At 43.4% G+C, this 18,766-nt stretch overlaps 1 protein-coding gene across 1 annotated transcript; it reads left to right on the top strand.

Moving 5' to 3' along the window:
• The first annotated feature begins 6,485 nt into the window (after window positions 1-6,485).
• On the top strand, window positions 6,486-18,377 carry taf11 (TAF11 RNA polymerase II, TATA box binding protein (TBP)-associated factor). The gene is made up of 4 exons (XM_070858886.1): window positions 6,486-6,888; window positions 14,386-14,473; window positions 15,941-16,037; window positions 17,575-18,377. The coding sequence occupies exons 1-4, from the start codon at window positions 6,569-6,571 to the stop codon at window positions 17,703-17,705; spliced, it is 636 nt and encodes a 211-aa protein (XP_070714987.1). The 5' UTR covers window positions 6,486-6,568; the 3' UTR covers window positions 17,706-18,377.
• Window positions 18,378-18,766: the final 389 nt, after the last annotated feature.

Genomic DNA, 18,766 nt, shown 5'->3' with positions numbered 1-18,766 from the left:
TGTAATATACACCCGACTCCGTACGACGACGCATCACATGCTAGCACAAGTCTTTTACACGAGTTGTACAATACAAGCAGCTTGTTGGAGCTTAAAATGTTTCTGGCTTTCTTAAAAGCAATTACTTGTTTTTTTTCTCCATACCCAGTTCTCACCTTTGCGCAGTAACACATGTAGGGGCTCTAAAAGGGTGCTTAACCCCGGTAGGAAGTTACCAAAATAGTTGAGGGGTCCCAGGAATGACCGCAGCTCCTTGACGTTCTGTGGCCTGGGCGCGTTCCTGATAGCCTCTGTCTTGGCGTCTGTGGGCCGAATGTCGTCCACCGCGATCTTTCTCCCCAAAAACTCCACTTCTGTTGCAATGAAGACGCATTTTGACCTCTTCAGCCGCAGCCCTATGCTATCCAGTCGCTGGAGGACCTCCTCCAGGTTTTGTAGGTGCTCGGCGGTGTCCCGACCCGTGACCAATACCTTAATAGCAAGGGGATTTGAGTACAGGGGCAGGGAGGTGTTGCTACAGTTGTACAGGGCCTTGGTGAGGCCACACCTGGAGTATTGTGTACAGTTTTGGTCTCCTAACTTGAGGAAGGACATTCTTGCTATTGAGGGAGTGCAGCGAATATTTACCAGACTGATTTCCGGGATGGTGGGACTGACCTATCAAGAAAGACTGGATCAACTGGGCTTGTATTCACTGGAGTTCAGAAGAATGAGAGGGGACCTCATAGAAACGTTTAAAATTCTGACGGGTTTAGACAGGTTAGATGCAGGAAGAATGTTCCCAATGTTGGGGAAGTCCAGAACCAGGGGTCACAGTCTAAGGATAAGGGGTAAGCCATTTAGGACCGAGATGAGGAGAAACTTCTTAACCCAGAGAGTGGTGAACCTGTGGAATTCTCTACCACAGAAAGTGGTTGAGGCCAATTCACTAAATATATTCAAAAGGGAGTTAGATGAAGTCCTTACTACTCGGGGGATCAAGGGGTATGGCGAGAAAGCAGGAAGGGGGTACTGAAGTTTCATGTTCAGCCATGAACTCATTGAATGGCGGTGCAGGCTAGAAGGGCTGAATGGCCTACTCCTGCACCTATTTTCTATGTTTCTATGTTTCTAAAATAGTCAATTATTTCACAGGTGCGTCAATAAAAAAAGGAAGGTCGGGATGGGAATAGGACCATTAAGGGATCGACAAGATAATACCACAGGTAACGATAGAGAGATGGCAGAAATCTTAAATAATTATTTTGCTTCTGTATTTACCAGGGAGATAGAACAGGTGGACATGACATTGAATGATGAGATTAGTAATGAGATGTGCATTTAAAATAAAAAGAGGGAATATATTAAATAAAGTAATCAAACTCAAAAAGGATCATAGAATTGTAAAAAAATTCGTCCCATCGTGTCCATCCGTGTCAGTCGAAAAATAGCTACCCAGCCTAATCCCACCTTCCAACACTAGGTCCATAGCTCTGTCGGTCACGGCAGGATAAAACTCCTGGACTGGATAGATTGCATCCACACATTTGAAAATAATCTCGGAAAGAGATAGCAGGGTACTACACATATTTAATAATTTGTTAGAAAAAGGTGTAGTCCCAGAAGATTGATGGATAGCTAACATAATACCTATATTTAAGAAGGGGGATAGAACATGTCCAGGGAATTATTGGCCAGTCAGCTTAACATCGGTGATCGGAATAATAAAGGAATCCCTACTAAGGGAAAAAATAGAAGAATGTCTAGAAACTAAAAATATAATAACGAATAGTCAAGCATGGATTTCAAAAGGGAGTCTTGTGTGACCAATCTCACAGAATTTTTTGAAGCAGTAACAGAGAGTAGAAAATTATAATACAGTAGATGTAATTTATCTAGATTTTCAAAAGGTACCCCATAATATACTGATGAACAAGGTCAGAGAATGCGGAGTCAGGGGACAAGTAGCAGAATGGATAGCTAGCTGGCTTCAAGACAGAAAGCAGAGGAACAAAGGGATCTCGGAGTACAAATACTAAATCACTAAAAGTTGCGACACAGGTTAGCAAGGCAATAAAAACGCAAACCAAGCACCAGGGTTTATTTCTCGAGGTATAGAATTGAAAAGTAGGGAAGTTATGCTAAACCTGTATCAAATCTTGATTGGACCACACTTAAGAGTACTGCATTCAGTTCTCGTCGCCATATTATAAAAAGGATATAGAAACATTGGAGAGGGTGTAGAGAAAATTTACAAGGATGATACCAGAAATGTGAGGGTATACATATCATAAAAGGATGAACAGGCTGGGTCTCTTTTCTCTTGAAAAAAGAAGGCTGAAGGATGACCAAATTGAGGTCTTTAAAATGATGAAAGGTTTTGATAGAGTGGATACAGAGAGAATGTTTCCACTTGTGGGGAAGAACATAACTAGAGGTCATCAATATAAGATAGTCACCAAGAAATCCAATAGGAAATTCAGAAGAAACATCTTTACCCAGAGAGTGGTGAGAATGTGGAACTCGCTACCGCAGGGAGTGGTTGAAGAGAATAGTATAGATGGTAGACAAGCATCTGAGGGTTGTGCTGATAGATTTAGATGAGGAAAGATGGGAAGAAGCTCAAGTGGAGGATAAACACCGGCATGAACTGGTTGGGCAGAATGGCCTGTTTCTGTGTTGTATATCCTATGTAATGCTATGTAAAATGCAAGTTCTTTCTGTCATGTATTCAACCAGCATTGTAACCCATGTATAATCTGACCTAAGTTGTACACTGTGAGAACAATGACCACTAGGCGGTGAACTTGTGGGAGACACTCCTAACCTGGACCTTCAGATATAAAAGGGGAAGCTCCACCCACTTCCATCACTTGAGTGCTATTGAATAAAGGACAAGTCACAGACTGACCTCTCAAGCATGGGCCTCGTGTGCATTTATACTGTCTAGTAAGGACGTATCACTTTCTTTAAAAGTTGCAAACTTTGCTGTTTAAAAAAAACTTTTCAACAATTTGTTTTCTCCCTGTAACCCTGAAGACTTGCAGCAGAGACAGTAACTGCTGCATCTAGTGGTCCAGAGAGAAGCAGGAGTCCTTGGGAAGGTGAACTGGTGGCAGCTGCAAAAGTAGTTCACTTTTTTTAACTTCTTATTTTTGGAATTTTTAATTACACAGCAATTACTACAACACACAGGGGAGGAAAAAAGGATAAAAATACAAATGGAGAAAGAGAAATAAATTTTAAAAGAGGCCATGTTCACATTATATACAGCAGAAGAGCAATATTGCAATACTAACAAACTAAAGTACATGTCAGAACAGCCAGAGAACTGAGGCATGATTGAGCCAATCAACAATAAGATTGAAAGTTAACAAATTAAGACAAGACATACTGTTGTCTGGACAGGACTAAACTGAGTAGAAGCAATAAGGAGCCTGTTCAATCCCTACATTGGCAGAGGGTGTTGTGATCAGGGCAGGAAAACATGGAATTTATACTAGGACAGATGTGATAAAAATGCATTTCTTGGTCCAAATTCAATTTATTGAATTTATATACTTTGTACGACTAAAACAGCATTTAAGGGGTTAACAGCCAAGGTCACACAAAGTATTCTTGTCAGCAGAAAGCTATCAACTCATAACGGACAGTTGTCTGGGAAAGGACTGTGCAAGGCACACGTGTTTGTTTGGGCCCACACTGGTGGCCCACGTTGTGGTGAGACAAAAGACTTGCATTTATATAGTGCCTTTCATGACCACCGGATGTCACAAAGCGCTTTACAGCCAATGAAGTACTATTTGAAGTGTAGTCACTGTTGTAATGTGGGAAACGAAGAGAGAGAAAGAAAGTTGTGTTTTTGTTGTGTTATATTTGGGGAAATGCATATCTCACTGTATTAAACTGTATATATATATCTTAAATAAATAAAATCACTTATTCAATGCCTATAATCACATTGAGGAGTGTGTAGACAGTCCACTGTTTGGAGAGAGAGCGAGCACAAGGGAGCTGGCAGACCTCACAGAATATGAAAAGGACAACATTTGCCTAGATAATAGTAGCCATTGTACTTGAAATGTGTGTGAAAAACTTTGAGATGTTTTGAAGTGATCAGGCACTTAGATTAAACACAAAAACACTTGTCAGATCTGCAGGACTGATGTAAAAATGGGATAAACCTTAATCACAGAGAGATTGATGACCCGACACCACCGCGCCCCCCCCATCCACCCCCACCCAAAAAAAGCAAATGTGGAATAGAAACAGGAAATGAGACCACTTGGTCCATCTTCACCTACGATTGTTTGTTCATTGCAGACATCCAGTATAGAAACAAGTACCTTTATGGCAATCAAAAATAATATGTATTGTAGTCAGTCACAGTTGAAATATAGGGAAATGCACAGCCAATATGCCCACAGCAAGGTCAAGATTCTGGAATTCACCATAGTGGAAGCACCATCACCGCAAGGCCTTCAATGGTTTAAGAAGAAGGTCCATCATCACCTTCTCAGGACAACTAGGATGGGCAATATGAATGTTATATACCCTGGCCACTGTCTGAGGCTGAACTAGACTGTTGGCAACCTTCGCGTCTTATTTGACCTGAGTTGCGTTCCCAATCCCATACTCTCTCCATCACAAAGACCGCCTACTTCCACCTCTGGAAGATCACCTGTCTGCACCGCTGCCTCAGCCTATCTGCTGCTGAAAGCTTCATCAATGTCTTTGTTACTTCCAGACTCGACTATTCCAATGCTCTCCTGGCCAGCCTTCCATCTTCAACTGCCATAAACTTGAGTCCATTAAAAACTCATATCCTGACTCGCACCAAGTCCTGTTCTCCCAGCACCACTGTACTCGCTAACCTATATTGGCTCCTGGTCCAGCAATGCCTCAGATTTAAAATTCTTATCCTTGTGTTCAAATCACTTCATGGTCTCGCACCTCTCTATCTCTGTAACCTCCTTCTGCCCTACAACTATTTTGTGTAGACACAGTAATCAAGTGCCCCCTGATTAAAGGGGGGCCACACTCCAAAAACTTTTCAAGTGCCCTCTTGTTTTTTTTTGAGGGCACCAAAAACACAAATTATACAAGTGCCCCCTGGCTAAAAGGGGGGTGGGGGCACTAAAACCGACAAACTTAGACAAATTAAACTTTGGTTGCCAGGGGTGATGATGCACTCCAGTCCCTCTGGTGCCCTTCAGCCCTACAACCCTCCAAGAACTGTACATTCCTCCAATTCTGGCCTCTTGCACATCCCTGATTTCCTTTGCCGCACCACTGGCGGCCATGCTTTCAGATATCTAAGCCCTAAGCGATGGAATTCCTTCCTTAAACCTCTCCGCCTCTCTCTTTTCCTTTAAGGCACTCTTTAAAACCTACAACTTTCTGTTCTTATCCCAAGTGGCTCAGTGTCAAATTGTGTCTTGACAACGCTGCTGTGAACCACCTTGGAATGTTTCACTACGTTAAATGTGCTATAGAAATTCAAGTTGTTTTTAGGTTCTTTCTTAAAACATTGATGAAACAAAAGCAAAATACTGCGGATACTAGAAATCTGAAATAAAAACAGAATGGTGGAAATACTCAGCAGGTCAGGCAGCATCTGTGGAGAGAGAAACAGAGCTAATGTTTCGATCTAAAACGATGGAAAACGTCCTGGTCGATATTTATCACTCAATCAACATTGCAAAAAAACAGATTATCTGGTCATTCATCATCATAGGCAGTCCCTCGAAGCGAGGATGACTTGCTTCCACGCCAAAAAGGAATGAGTTCACAGGTGTTTCAATGAAGGACCTAATATTCCAGATCCCGAACTATAGCTTGGAGGGTGGAAGATACCTGTGCTTGGATTTTTTTAACGTGTGGTGGCCGTTGGTCACCAGCCACAACACGGGCTTGACAGAGCTAGGTCTTAGTCCAGTGACAAGGATTACCCAAGACGACTGGAGACTAGCTCTGCTGCACAGACTGAGCGCGCACACATATCGCAGTGTGGGCTGGCCCGTGCTGCCCCATGGCCCTCGCCTCTTCTGGGCCCCAGACTCACGCATCTCCTGGGCCCCGGTCACTTCCTTCTACAAACTCTTGCCATTCCTTTGCCCCTCCTGCTGTGCCTGCCCGCACTGCAATCAGCGACCTGACTTTGCAGTCGTCGCCCTCCTGCAGTAGTATGCTCCCTCTGATGGCCCCGGCCTGTTGATGGTCTTGCAGGCCGGGACCGCGCCGCCGTACACTGCTCCCTCTGATGCAGCCTTTTAATCACAGTCATTATCACATTACTGTTTGTGGGAGCTTGCTGCACGCAGGTTGGCTGCCGCGTTTCCCACATTACAACAGTGACCACACTCCAAAAGTACTTCATTGACTGTAAAGCGCTTTGAGTTCCTTCAATTTGCCTCAGTGCCTAAGGTGGCCGTGAAAGGCGCTATATAAATGCAAGTCTTTTACTGGGCCGTGGGGGGAGTTCATGAGAGCGGACTAGGCTGAGATCAGCAGGGTGTTTTGAAGTTGTGACTTCCGTGCGGTTTGTCCCTCCCGCGGACCCGTCTGCCGGGGCCTGAACCCAGCGCCCATGGATTTGGAAGAAGAGCCCAAGTTTAAGACCGCTGGGACGGCGGCGGCCCCCGCCGAGCCACCCAAGGCCGGGGACGCGGTCGCCTCCTCCTCTTCAGGGGAAGCCGAGGGCGCGGCCCAGCCGCCGGAGCCCAGCGGGAACCAGGCCCAAGGGGAGGGCGAGATGAAGCCGGCCGAGCCCCGGGAAGGCGGCGCGGAGGAAGAGGACGATGAAGAAGGAGAGGCCGGCCAGCAGGCCAAGAAGCTGCGCGTGGAGCCGGTCCGCGACAAAAAGGACAAGAAGCAGAAAGTGGACGAGGACGAAATCCAAAAGATGCAGTGAGTGCGCGCGCCGCAGCATTAGCAACCGTGTCCCGCCCACCTGGCAACCCTGGGCCCCCCAAACGTGTCTCTGGGCTCCCCGGGCCCCAACAGCCCGTGACCCCAGCAATCGGGGGCCTGGGCCTTCCTGGAGCCTCTCGGGCCCTGTGGCAGTTTGTGAACCATTGTCATCAGAAATTTCACATATAATTTCTCACTTGAAGGGGAGGCAATGTTGCAAACTCTCCTCATTTGAAACACTGTATTTAAAAAGCAGCAGGTCAGTCAGTGTCTGAGAGGGAGGAATCGCAATTTCAACCTCACTTTCTCTCGTCCCTTTTTATATTTTGGGACCATTTAATAGAATCATAGAAATTTACAGCACTGAAGGAGGCCATCGTGTTGGCGCTGGCCAACAAAAGGCACTTCAAATGCATAGCCAAGTATTTTTTAAATGTGAGGGTTTCTGCCTCAACCACCCTTTGAATCAGAGAGTTCCAGACCTCAACCACCCTCTGTGTTGAAGAAACCTCCCCTCAAATCCCCTCTAAACCTCCTACCAATTACTTTAAATTTATGCCCTCTGGTGGTTGTTTCCTCTGCTAAGGGACATATGCCCTTTCTATCCACTCTATCTCAGCCCCTCATAATTTTATACAGCTCAATAAGGTACCCCCTCAGCCTCCTCTATTCCAAGGAAAACAAACCTAGCCTATCCAATCTGCCCTCAACATCCTCATAAATCTTATCTGTACCCTCTCCAGTGCAATCACATCCCTCCTGTAATGCGGTAATCAGAACTGCACGCAGTACTCCAGCTGTGGCCTAACCAGTGTTTTATACAGTTCAAGCATAACCCCCCCCCCCCCCCCCCCGCTCTTATAGTCTATGCCACGGCTAATAAAGGCAAGCATTCCGTCTTCTTAAGCCGCCTTAACCACCTTATCTGCTGCTGACTCTGACCTATTTATGCTTTTGGGGGGGCACCACACATGCAGCTCCTGCAGGGTCTTATTCCAACCTTGCCAGTAGGCCTGCACCAAGTCATTTGAAGGCCCCTCCAAGTTGTCTGAAGTAGGGCAGGGCAGAGGGTTAGCTGGCGTATCAAAGCCAAGCACAATTCTGTGCTCAAGCCATGCCTACAGGAATCTTTGCTGCTATTGCTCGTGTAAGTGTGTAGAAACATAGAAACAAGGTGCAGGAGTAGGCCATTCGGCCCTTCTAGCCTGCACCGCCATTCAATGAGTTCATGGCTGAACATGCAACTTCAGTACCCCATTCCTGCTTTCTCACCATACCCCTTGATCCCCCTAGTAGTAAGGAATTCATCTAACTCCTTTTTGAATATATTTAGTGAATTGGCCTCAACAACTTTCTGTGGTAGAGAATTCCACAGGTTCACCACTCTCTGGGTGAAGAAATTCCTCCTCATCTCGGTCCTAAATGGCTTCTCCCTTATCCTTAGACTGTGTCCCCTGGTTCTGGACTTCCCCAACATTGGGAACATTCTTCCTGCATCTAACCTGTCTAACTCTGTCAGAATTTTAAACGTTTCTATGAGGTCCCCTCTCATTCTTCTGAACTCCAGTGAATACAAGCCCAGTTGATCCAGTCTTTCTTGATAGGTCAGTCCCGCCATCCCGGGAATCAGTCTGGTGAACCTTCGCTGCACTCCCTCAATAGCAAGAATGTCCTTCCTCAGTTTAGGAGACCAAAACTGTACACAATACTCCAGGTGTGGCTTCACCAAGGCCCTGTACAACTGTAGCAACACCTCCCTGCCCCTGTACTCAAATCCCCTCGCTATGAAGGCCAACATGCCATTTGCTTTCTTAACCGCCTGCTGTACCTGCATGCCAACTTTCAATGACTGATGTACCATGACACCCAGATCTCGTTGCACCTCCCCTTTTCCTAATCTGTCACCATTCAGATAATAGTCTGTCTCTCTGTTTTTACCACCAAAGTGGATAACCTCACATTTATCCACATTATACTTGATCTGCCATGCATTTGCCCACTCACCTAACCTATCCAAGTCACTCTGCAGCCTCATAGCATCCTCCTCGCAGCTCACACTGCCACTCAACTTAGTGTCATCCGCAAATTTGGAGATACTACATTTAATCCCCTCGTCTAAATCATTGTACATTAATGTAAACAGCTGGGGCCCCAGCACAGAACCTTGCGGTACCCCACTGGTCACTGCCTGCCATTCTGAAAAGTACCCATTTACTCCTACTCTTTGCTTCCTGTCTGACAAACAGTTCTCAATCCACGACAGCACACTATCCCCAATCCCATGTGCTTTAACTTTGCACATTAATCTCTTGTGTGGGACCTTGTCGAAAGCCTTCTGAAAGTCCAAATATACCACATCAACTGGTTCTCCTTTGTCCACTTTACTGGAAACATCCTCAAAAAATTCCAGAAGATTGCTATATAGCAATATGTACAGAAGTAAAGCACTACTACTGTTTTCTTCTGCTGGTGTGAACAGTCAGTGCAACTAAATGTTATAAACTTGCACTGCAGTACAGTGCAGATATTCCTCATAATATTGACTATCAGTATAATGAAGAACTCTTGGATTGAATACTAACAGAATTAAGAAGAAAATCTCCAGTGACAGTATTGGTCTGCAGTGAAAACATAAAAGTAGCCCTAATTCTTAACTGAAGTAGAATAAAAAAGCTTTTAAATGGTACAGAGTGCTAATAAGGTTGTAACTTTGGTTTCAAGTGACATCCATTAACAAGTTGAGCTTCAATGTAGTGGGTTTGGTTGGCATTTGAACTGTTTTATTGATCTTTAGCTTCACTTCTCTCATCAATAATTCAACATTTATTATTTCGCCTAATTTAAAAACACGATTCAAATGATTTGTTTTACTACTTTTAGAGAGGGACACTAGCAATGTATTGCCTGACCAGGTCACTTTTTTGGGAACTATTATTGGAGGAGTGGTCTCTATATTAAATAGAAAGTATGTTGCCACTTAGAAATATTGTAAGTTTAGCAACATGGAACAGTCTCAGGATTTTTTTGGTCAGTTTTGACTCTGGCTCAGAACCAGCTGCAGGATGTTGATAGAGCTGAAGGTTCATGTAACTGAAATTGAATGTCTCTCAACTGCTAGCTAGCTGTTGCTTTGTCGTGACAAAGAGGAAGCATCTTCTTGGCAGCAAAACCGAGATCCTCATAGAATCATATGAATTCAACTTTATGGAATTGCATATAAATTCTGTGGTGCAGTACATTAAAAAGGGCGCATAGAAGCTATTTATTTACACACAGGGTTTCCAGAATGTGGATTTCTTGAAGCAGATTCCATAAATTCTTCTAAAAGTGGAATTAGCTATGTGAAAAAGAGGAATGTTAAGTAATATGGGGAGCAAGCAAGAGTGTGGATTTACATAGAAGTTACACCATGGAAACAGCCAGTTTGGCCCAACCAGTCCGTGTTGGTGTTTCTCTTCCACACAGGCAGTAGTCCTAATTCCATGTGCCAGCCCTGTCCCCAGATCCCTTTATACCCCCAATCCTTCAACCACCTATCTAACCTATTCTTAAATGTTGACCAGTTGGTGACCAGGTCTCCGCTCAGTCACTAACTCTGCTGGTGCTTTCCACAGCTATCGAGCTCTCTTGAATATACTCGACGACTGAGCCTCTACAGCCCTCTGTGTAAAAAAAAAAAAAAATCCCGTTCTCTGGTCTCTCTCCTAAATTGCTTGCATTACTTCTTAATTCATGTGGGAGGAAACATTCTACTAATCTTCAGTGTCTTCAAATCTGAATGCTTCCTTTTATTTCTATCTATGTCCTTTAGCTCTGCAGCCTCCGTCCAAGTCAAATAGTCTGTATACATTTACATCATCTGACCTCGCAACATGGTGCATCTAATGGTTTTACAAGATGGTATTGCTGCTTCTGAAGGCTTAATTTCAATCAGGACTTGAAATTTGTCAATTTCCTAAACAAATCAAGAGGACAGAGTCAAGCTGGTGAAATTTAACGCAGAAAAGTGTGAATTAATACATTTTGGTAGAAAGAATCAGGAGAGGAAATATCTTCTGAGGCAGTCCTTCAGAGTTGAGGATGACTTGCTTCCACACTAATGAGTTCTCAGGTGACTGATGAGTCCAATGTGGGGCCTACAGTCTCTGTCACCGCTGGGGCAGATGGTTGTTGTGCGTACCTTCTGCTGTTTGCATTTGGCTTTTGCATGCTCCTGATGAAGAGACTCTAGGTGTTCGGGACCTTCCTGGACGCTTCTCCTCCACTTTGAGCGGTCTTGGGCCAGGAATTCCCAGGTGTCGATGCGGATGTTGCACTATCATGTTTGACAAACCTACTGGAGTATTTTTGAGGATGTAACTAATAGAATAGATAAGGGAGAACCAGTGGATGTAGTGTATTTGGATTTTCGGAAGGCCTTTGATAAAGTCCCACATAAGAAGAGGTTAGTGTGCAAAATTAAAGCACATAGGATTGGGGGTAATGTATTGACATGGATTGGGAATAAACAGGTCTTTTTCGGGGTGGCGGTCAGTGACTAGTAGGGTACCACAAGGCCATAAAAGGAGAGAAGGTGCGGAGGCCTGGGAGCAGCACTTCAAGATACAGCGCGAGCTGGTGCAGGAGGGCAGCGGCAGCGAAGGGTGACGTCAGCAAGGTCCAGGTCGGTGATTGGAGCGTGGGCAGGTGCAGCAGGAGCGATGAGATCGGGGCGAAGGAGCTGAGAGACTGTGGAGGGATGTGATCGGGACCCAGGGGAGGCGTGAGTTCGGAGCCAGGGGCCCAGGGGCAGCACGGGCCAGCCCACACTGATATGTGTGCGCACTGGGTCCGTGCAGCAGAGCAGGTCTCCAGTTGTCTTTGGTAACTCTTGCCACTGGACCAAGACCGAGCTCTGTCAAGCCCGTGTGGTGGCTGTGTGCAACCGTCACCACACATTTTAAAAAAAAATAAATAAAAATCCACGCACAGGCATCTTCCACTCTTGAGGATGTATTTTGGGTTCTTCTTTCAAAACATCCTTTTTTTGGCGTGGAAGCAAGTCATCCTCGTTTTGAGGCACCGCATATGATGATGATGATGACCACAGGGACCAGTGCTTGGGCCCCAGCTATTCACAATATATATATATAAATGATTTGGATGAGGAAACCAAATATAATATTTCCAAGTTTTCTGATGACACAAAATTAGGTGGGGATTGTGAGTTGTGAGGAGGATGCAAAGATGCTGCAAGGTGATTTAGATAGGTTGAATGAGTGGGCAAACACATGGCAGATGCAGTATAATGTGGATAAATGTGAAGTTATCCACTTTGGTAGGAAAAACATAAGGACAAAGTATTATTTAAAGTGTGATGGCTTGGGAAGTGTCGATGTACAGAGGGACCTGGGTGTCCTTGTACACCAGTCATTGAAAGCAAACATGCAGGTGCAGCAAGCAATTAGGAAGGCAAATGGTACGTTGGCCTTCATTGCAAGAGGATTTGACTACAGGAGCAAGGATGTCTTACTACAGTTATACAGGGTCTTGGTGAGACGTACCTGGAGTATTGTGCGCAGTTTTGGTCTCCTTACCTAAGAAAGGATATATATACTTGCCATAGAGGGAGTGCAGCGAAGGTTCAACAGACTGATTCCTGGGATGGCAGGACTGTCATACTGAGGAGAGATTGGGTCGACTAGGCCTGTGTTCACTCGAGTTTAGAAGAATGAAAGGAGATCTCATTGAAACATATAAAATTCTGACTGGGTTGGATAGACTGAATGTTTCCCCTGGCTGGGAAGTCTAGAACAAGGGGTCACAGTCTCGAGATATGGGGTAGGAAATTTTTTCACTGAGGGTGGTGAACCTGTGGAATGCGCTACCATTTAAGAGGGAGATAGATTTCTAGAAACAAAAGTCATCATGGGGTATGGGGAAAAGGTGGGAATATGGTGTTGTGATAGAGGATCAGCCATTCTATTGAATGGCGGTGCAGACTCGAAGGGCCGAATGGCCTACTAGTGTTCCTATTTTCTATTTCAAGGAGGCTTTGAGGGTGTCCTTGAAGTGTTTCCTCTGCCCACCATGCCGCTTGCTGTGTCGTTGCTAAGTAGAGCACTTGTTTTGTTTTGTGAGTCTCGTAGCAGGCATGTGGACAGTGTGGCCTGTCCATCGGAGCTGATCAAGCGTGGTCATTGCTTCGATGCTGAGGATGTTGGCCTGAGTGAGAACACTAATGGTGCATCTATCCTGCCAATGGATTTGTAGGATCTTGTGGAGGCAGCGTTGGTGGTACTTCTCCAGTGCTTTAAGGTGCCTGCTGTACATAGTACACTGCTGTGCAGAACAGTGGCAAATGAAATTTAATCCAGATAAATGTGATGTAATGCATTTGAGGAGGGCTAACAAGGCAAGGGAATACACATTAAAGAGCGGGAAATTGAGAGGAACAAAGGGACCTTGGAGTGCATGTCCACAGATCCCTGAAGGTAGTAGACCAGGTGGATAAGAAGGCATATGGAATGCTTGCCTTTATTAGCCAAGGCAGAGAATATAAGAGCAGGTCGATTATGCTTGAACTATATAAAACACTGGTTAGGCCACAGCTGAAGTACTGCGTGCAGTTCTGGTCACCGCAATACAGGAAGGACATGATTGCACTGGAGAGGGTACAGAGATTTACGAGGATGTTGCTGGGAATTGAGAATCTTAGCTATGAGGACAGATTGGATAGGCTGGATTTGCTTTCCTTGGAACAGAGAAGGCTGAGGGGAGACTTCATTGAGGGGCCGAGATATAGTGGATAGAAAGAGCCTATTTCCCTTTAGCAGAGGGGTCAACAACCAGGAGGCATAAATTTAAAGGAATTGGTAGAAGGTTTAGAGCGGATTTGAGGGGAAATTTCTTCAATGCAGAGGGTTTTGGGGGTCTGGAACTCGCCGCCTGAAAGGATGGTCGAAGCAGAAACCCTCACATTTTAAAAAGTACTTGGATGTGCACTTGAAGTACCATAACTTGTAGCGTTAAAGACCTAGAGCTGGAAAGTGGGATTAGGCTGAATAGCCTATTGTTGGCCGTTGCGGACACGATGGGCTGAAATGGCCTCCTTCCATGCTGTAAAGTTCTATGATTAGAACCAAAGGCGATTAAGAGAAAACTTTATGTAGCGAATGGTTAGGATCTAGAATGCACTGCCTGAAAGGGTGGTGGAGGCAGACTCAATCACTGCTTTCAAGAGAGTTGGATAGGTACCTGACAGAAAAAACATTTGCAGGGCTACGGGGAAAGGGGACGAGCTGAGGTGTTCTTGCAGAGAGCCGGCACGGGTTCGACTGGCAGAATGATTACAGCACGGAAGGCGGCCATTCAATGATTCCAAGCTTCAAATGGAAGTGAGAACTAGACTACTTGGTCCCAGTAGAACTCCTGGTAATTCTGTTAATTTAAAGATGACGCAGAGTTCACTGAAGATGTCAAATGTATATTTAAAGGATTATTTTATTTTACCAGGATCCTGGTTTCATCCTTTTCAGAGGAGCAGTTGAATCGCTATGAGATGTATCGTCGCTCCGCTTTTCCCAAAGCAGCTATTAAACGGGTTAGTTACTCTTGGTCAGTCTAACATTGCTGTCAAAAATTATAATATAAAAAAAATTCATTCCAAGTACTCTTAACTCTTTCAATTCCATTTTTTAAATTGGGAAAACCAACTAGCATGTATTTTGCAGCTAATCAATCTCTGTATTGATGTCTAGTAAAGCATTGCAAAACTCCCCAAATGTGATTTTCTTTGCTCACCCAATTCATTTTTTAAAAGATATTAATGAACCCACCCCGAGGTTATTACTGTCCCCGCTGTCCAGTAATGTAGAGAATCTGGAATCACATTTCTCCAGCCATGCTAATTGGCCAAGAGAAGATGCAGTTGTGTAAAGCTGAATTGATTGGCAAGTTCTGGACTGGCTAGTACTCTGCCCTTTCATCTGTGATATGGATTCAGATCCAGCCCAGACTTGTGTGATAAAGATGTACACAATAATATTGGATAATCTCAATCTAGTTTCCAGTGGGTGTGGCTCTATAGAATGGTGATTTAGCACATACACAGCAATGTCACTTGGTGCATTTACACTACAACTGCATTTACACTACAACTGCAGCATTTGTGTGATGTGGTTTTGCTTTACACAGATGCTGTAGCTATAGTGTAAAGTTGGAATCCAGGATCACGGCTTTGTTTTGGAGTTAGTTTAAGCCTCAACATCAGATTTACATTCCAATTTTAATATCAGTGCAAAATTGATAAGTTCACTCCAATGGTTAACATATGGAGAAGCCATGAGAGATTGTTTGAGAGAAACAATCTATCTACTCTTGTACCTCAGTTGTCTGCTAGATTTTTTCCAGGGGCCAGTGAGTAGGCCTTGTAAGTGTCTGGTTGGAATAATACGCATGAGAAATAAGTAACTAAGAAAATGTTACTTGCTCCTATATATTCCCACCTGACTGGTAAATTGACCAGCCTCTCCATGATGCAAAATATTGAATCCAGTTTACACACAACTGAGAACTGCATTGTGGCTTCAAGTTTTACAAAACCAAGGCCGAGGCTAGTGCGCCTTCATTGCACAACAAATTCTTTATAAATAATGTATAAATCAAGTTCCAAGGGCTTAGCATTTTGGACAGCTATCAAAACAGGACATTTTTGTTGCATTATCGATCTGTAAGGCACAATGGCCACAGCCTAGTTCACATTAACTATGCATAAAGCAATTTTCTTATTGGCACAAGAGTTCACCATTACAAATTGGGTTTTGTATCTTAAGATTGCAAGGAACATTCAAATTGGAGTGCGAGTACTTCTGACATTTCAGAAAGTATGCTGGAAGCATTAGTTTATTTTAATGTGTGCTGAAAATTAACACTGTACTTATCAAAAAGGCAATGATAGATGGCTCTTCATTGGCTAATTTTAACAAGGCAAGTATACCAAAAAAATAAGTTAGCTATATTTATGTCCCCATGTCTAGTAGTTATGATTTTGCTATGCTCTCTTTTCCAGCTGATCCAGTCAATCACCGGCTGCTCAGTATCTCAGAATGTAGTGATTGCCATGTCTGGTATTTCCAAAGTCTTTGTGGGTGAAGTGATGGAAGAAGGTGAGTTCAAACAGTAGAGCTTTTAAAGGGATAACAAAATAAGAGATGGGAGGACCGAATGCCAAAATTACTTTTTAGAAGTTTGAGTACCTGCTAGTTCATGTTAGAATATAGGGGTAAGAGATTCAGGAAGTTAAAACTAGTTTTACACTTAATTTTATGTTTATACTCATCAAACAGCAAAGCCAAAGTGAGAATGATGTCGGCTGTGGAAGACACAGCAGTGCTGTCTGCTTCAGTTACTCACTCATGCTTGGGGTTCCTCCATTTCTTGTCTGATTGATTATACTCCAACCTTAAAAGCAACCGCCAGTCAGAAAAAAAGAAACTTGCATTTATATAGCACCTTTCATGATCACCGAACGTCTCAAAGCACTACAGCCAGTGAAGTACTTTAGTGTCGTCAATTTTGTAATACAGGAAACGTGGCAGCCAATTTGCACACAGTAAGCTCCCAATAGCAATGTGATGACCCGATAATCTGTGTTTGTTATGTTGATTGAGAGATAAATATTGGTCAGGATACCAGGGATAACTCCCGTGCTCCTCACTAGTGCCATGGGATCTTATGTCCATTTGAGAGCAGATGGCATCTCTGGCAGTGCAGCACTGGATTGTATGTGCTCAAGTCCCTGGAGTGAGACTTAAACCCATAACATTCTGATTCAGGTGAGTGCTAACCACTGAGCTGTACCTGCTAACTGACTACTCAAGAAGTGATTTAGTCTCCTGAGCATTGAGATGTTTCAGTGAAAATAAACTAATACTCATGAATTTCACTGCTGAAACTAATTTGCTTATGTAAACGTCTCTTGGTAGCATTTTTAGCCTTAATGACTCCTATGACTGAGAAGCTATGATCCTGTACCACTTTTTCTGAGTATTGCAAGCCTGAGATATGTGGGAATGCTGGGAGACAGCTTCCAACTTGACTGAATTCAGTTTCTACTTGCATCTCATTGCCAGCCCTTTACTAAAAAAAAACACACCCCTCCTTTTCTATGGCAGCTTGAACTGGGATAAACTGCATGAGATATCTGCCATTCAGAGTAGGTAATTAAGATTTGCACATGGAGCTGGGGGAAAACACTGGATAGCCTGTGTTCACCTAATCCCAGTAGTTTGGCTGTCATATCACATACCTTCAGTGTAAACAAGGGCAAGAAATAGAAATTGAGTGCATCAAGGAATGAGAGTACCATTAGAGATACAATTAAATAAATATACAGGGAGGGAGGGGGAGATTAGAGGAAGGAGATTTATAGAAATGACGACTACAGAACAAAGAATGACACATGGAGGAATTAGAATTTGCTTTGCCCATGGACACTGCCACAGGAGGTAAACTAGTTCCTATAAAATGTAATTAGAAACAGTACTAAATTATGAAATCTGATGAACACCAAACAATGAATTGATGTTTGCACATTATACTGGTTGACTAGTGAAGCACCTGTCAGTGTTCTGACTGAGCAGAACATTTCTTTTAATCAAATTGTGCTGACTTATTTTCTTTTATTTTTACATATATTACAAGCTCTGGATGTGTCTGATAAATGGGGAGAAACTCCACCCTTGCAGCCAAAGCACATGCGGGAGGCAGTGAGAAGACTTAAACTGCGTGGACAAATCCCAAACACAAAGTACAAGAAAGTTTCATTTCATTAACCGGAAACCACTGAACGTACTGAAATGTCTGTCTGTACATTGTGTATTCTGGGCCCCACAAGCCATTTTTCTTCCTAGACTGTTGAACTTAGGTACTGAGACTCCAAACATGTTTATTTAAAAAAAGGATATTTGTGCAAATTGAAAGCGAATCACCCCAAATGAAGGGGAATGCACAGATTTTGGGAGTAGACTAAAATTCAGGGAGGCTGTTGAGTTTAGTAAATTATCAAACATTTTTCTTTTTATACCCCCCCCCCTTGCCTCAGACACTTATGGTGGAGGTTTGATGCCCCATCAGTGTTCTGCTCCTCTTGGGCAGAGGGGATTAATACACTGCATTGCAAAAAGAGCCAGTTTGAGGAGACAGTCTTACAAGTAGATGACTGCTTAATTTCTCGCTCAAGAAATGGATGGCTGAAGATTTGTACATAAAAACTGACTAAATACAATCTGCATAAATTCAGATTAATAGTTATAGCTGATATTTTAATATACTGTGAAGATCAGTGTTGCCTAAATATAGAAAGTAACATTAACAAGCTGATTAGTTTGGTACTTGTTTAACCTACAAGTCATGTGTATAATATTTCATTGTTCAGAATGAAATGTAAACTTGTAAAGGCACTGTACAGTGAGAACAAACCTCAATAAAGTTCTTAGTCACAGATGTTTCAGAATTAACACCATCAGTCAGGCAAGGGTACCAATGTGGGAATGACATTGGTTGACAAGTGTTATAAAAATGGGGGGAAAATTATCAAACAAAAAGCTCATTAATGCCTTGCATACAAGGAACAGCCAAAGATGAGCAGTCAGTCCATCAAAATGCACCCTATACTAGAACCCAGTTACACTTTGACTGCCCCCTCATGTCTGTCTCAAATTAGGCCAGTTCGGACAATAAACACATTTTAATGCTAGTTTTCAAAATGTACTTTAAGTAGTCCTAATAATCCCACACTTCAAAGTAATAAAAGTTTATTTTATACAATATTATACATCTTATCCTCTTTACATTCTGCAACAATTACTGTATACACTTGTTTTACTGAAGTTAT

This window comes from Pristiophorus japonicus, chromosome 17 (genome assembly GCF_044704955.1).
Source record: "Pristiophorus japonicus isolate sPriJap1 chromosome 17, sPriJap1.hap1, whole genome shotgun sequence".
NCBI classification, from domain to species: Eukaryota; Metazoa; Chordata; class Chondrichthyes; family Pristiophoridae; genus Pristiophorus; species Pristiophorus japonicus.
Note: the sequence above shows the minus strand (reverse complement) of the source record. Positions and strands in the feature narration are given on the sequence as shown.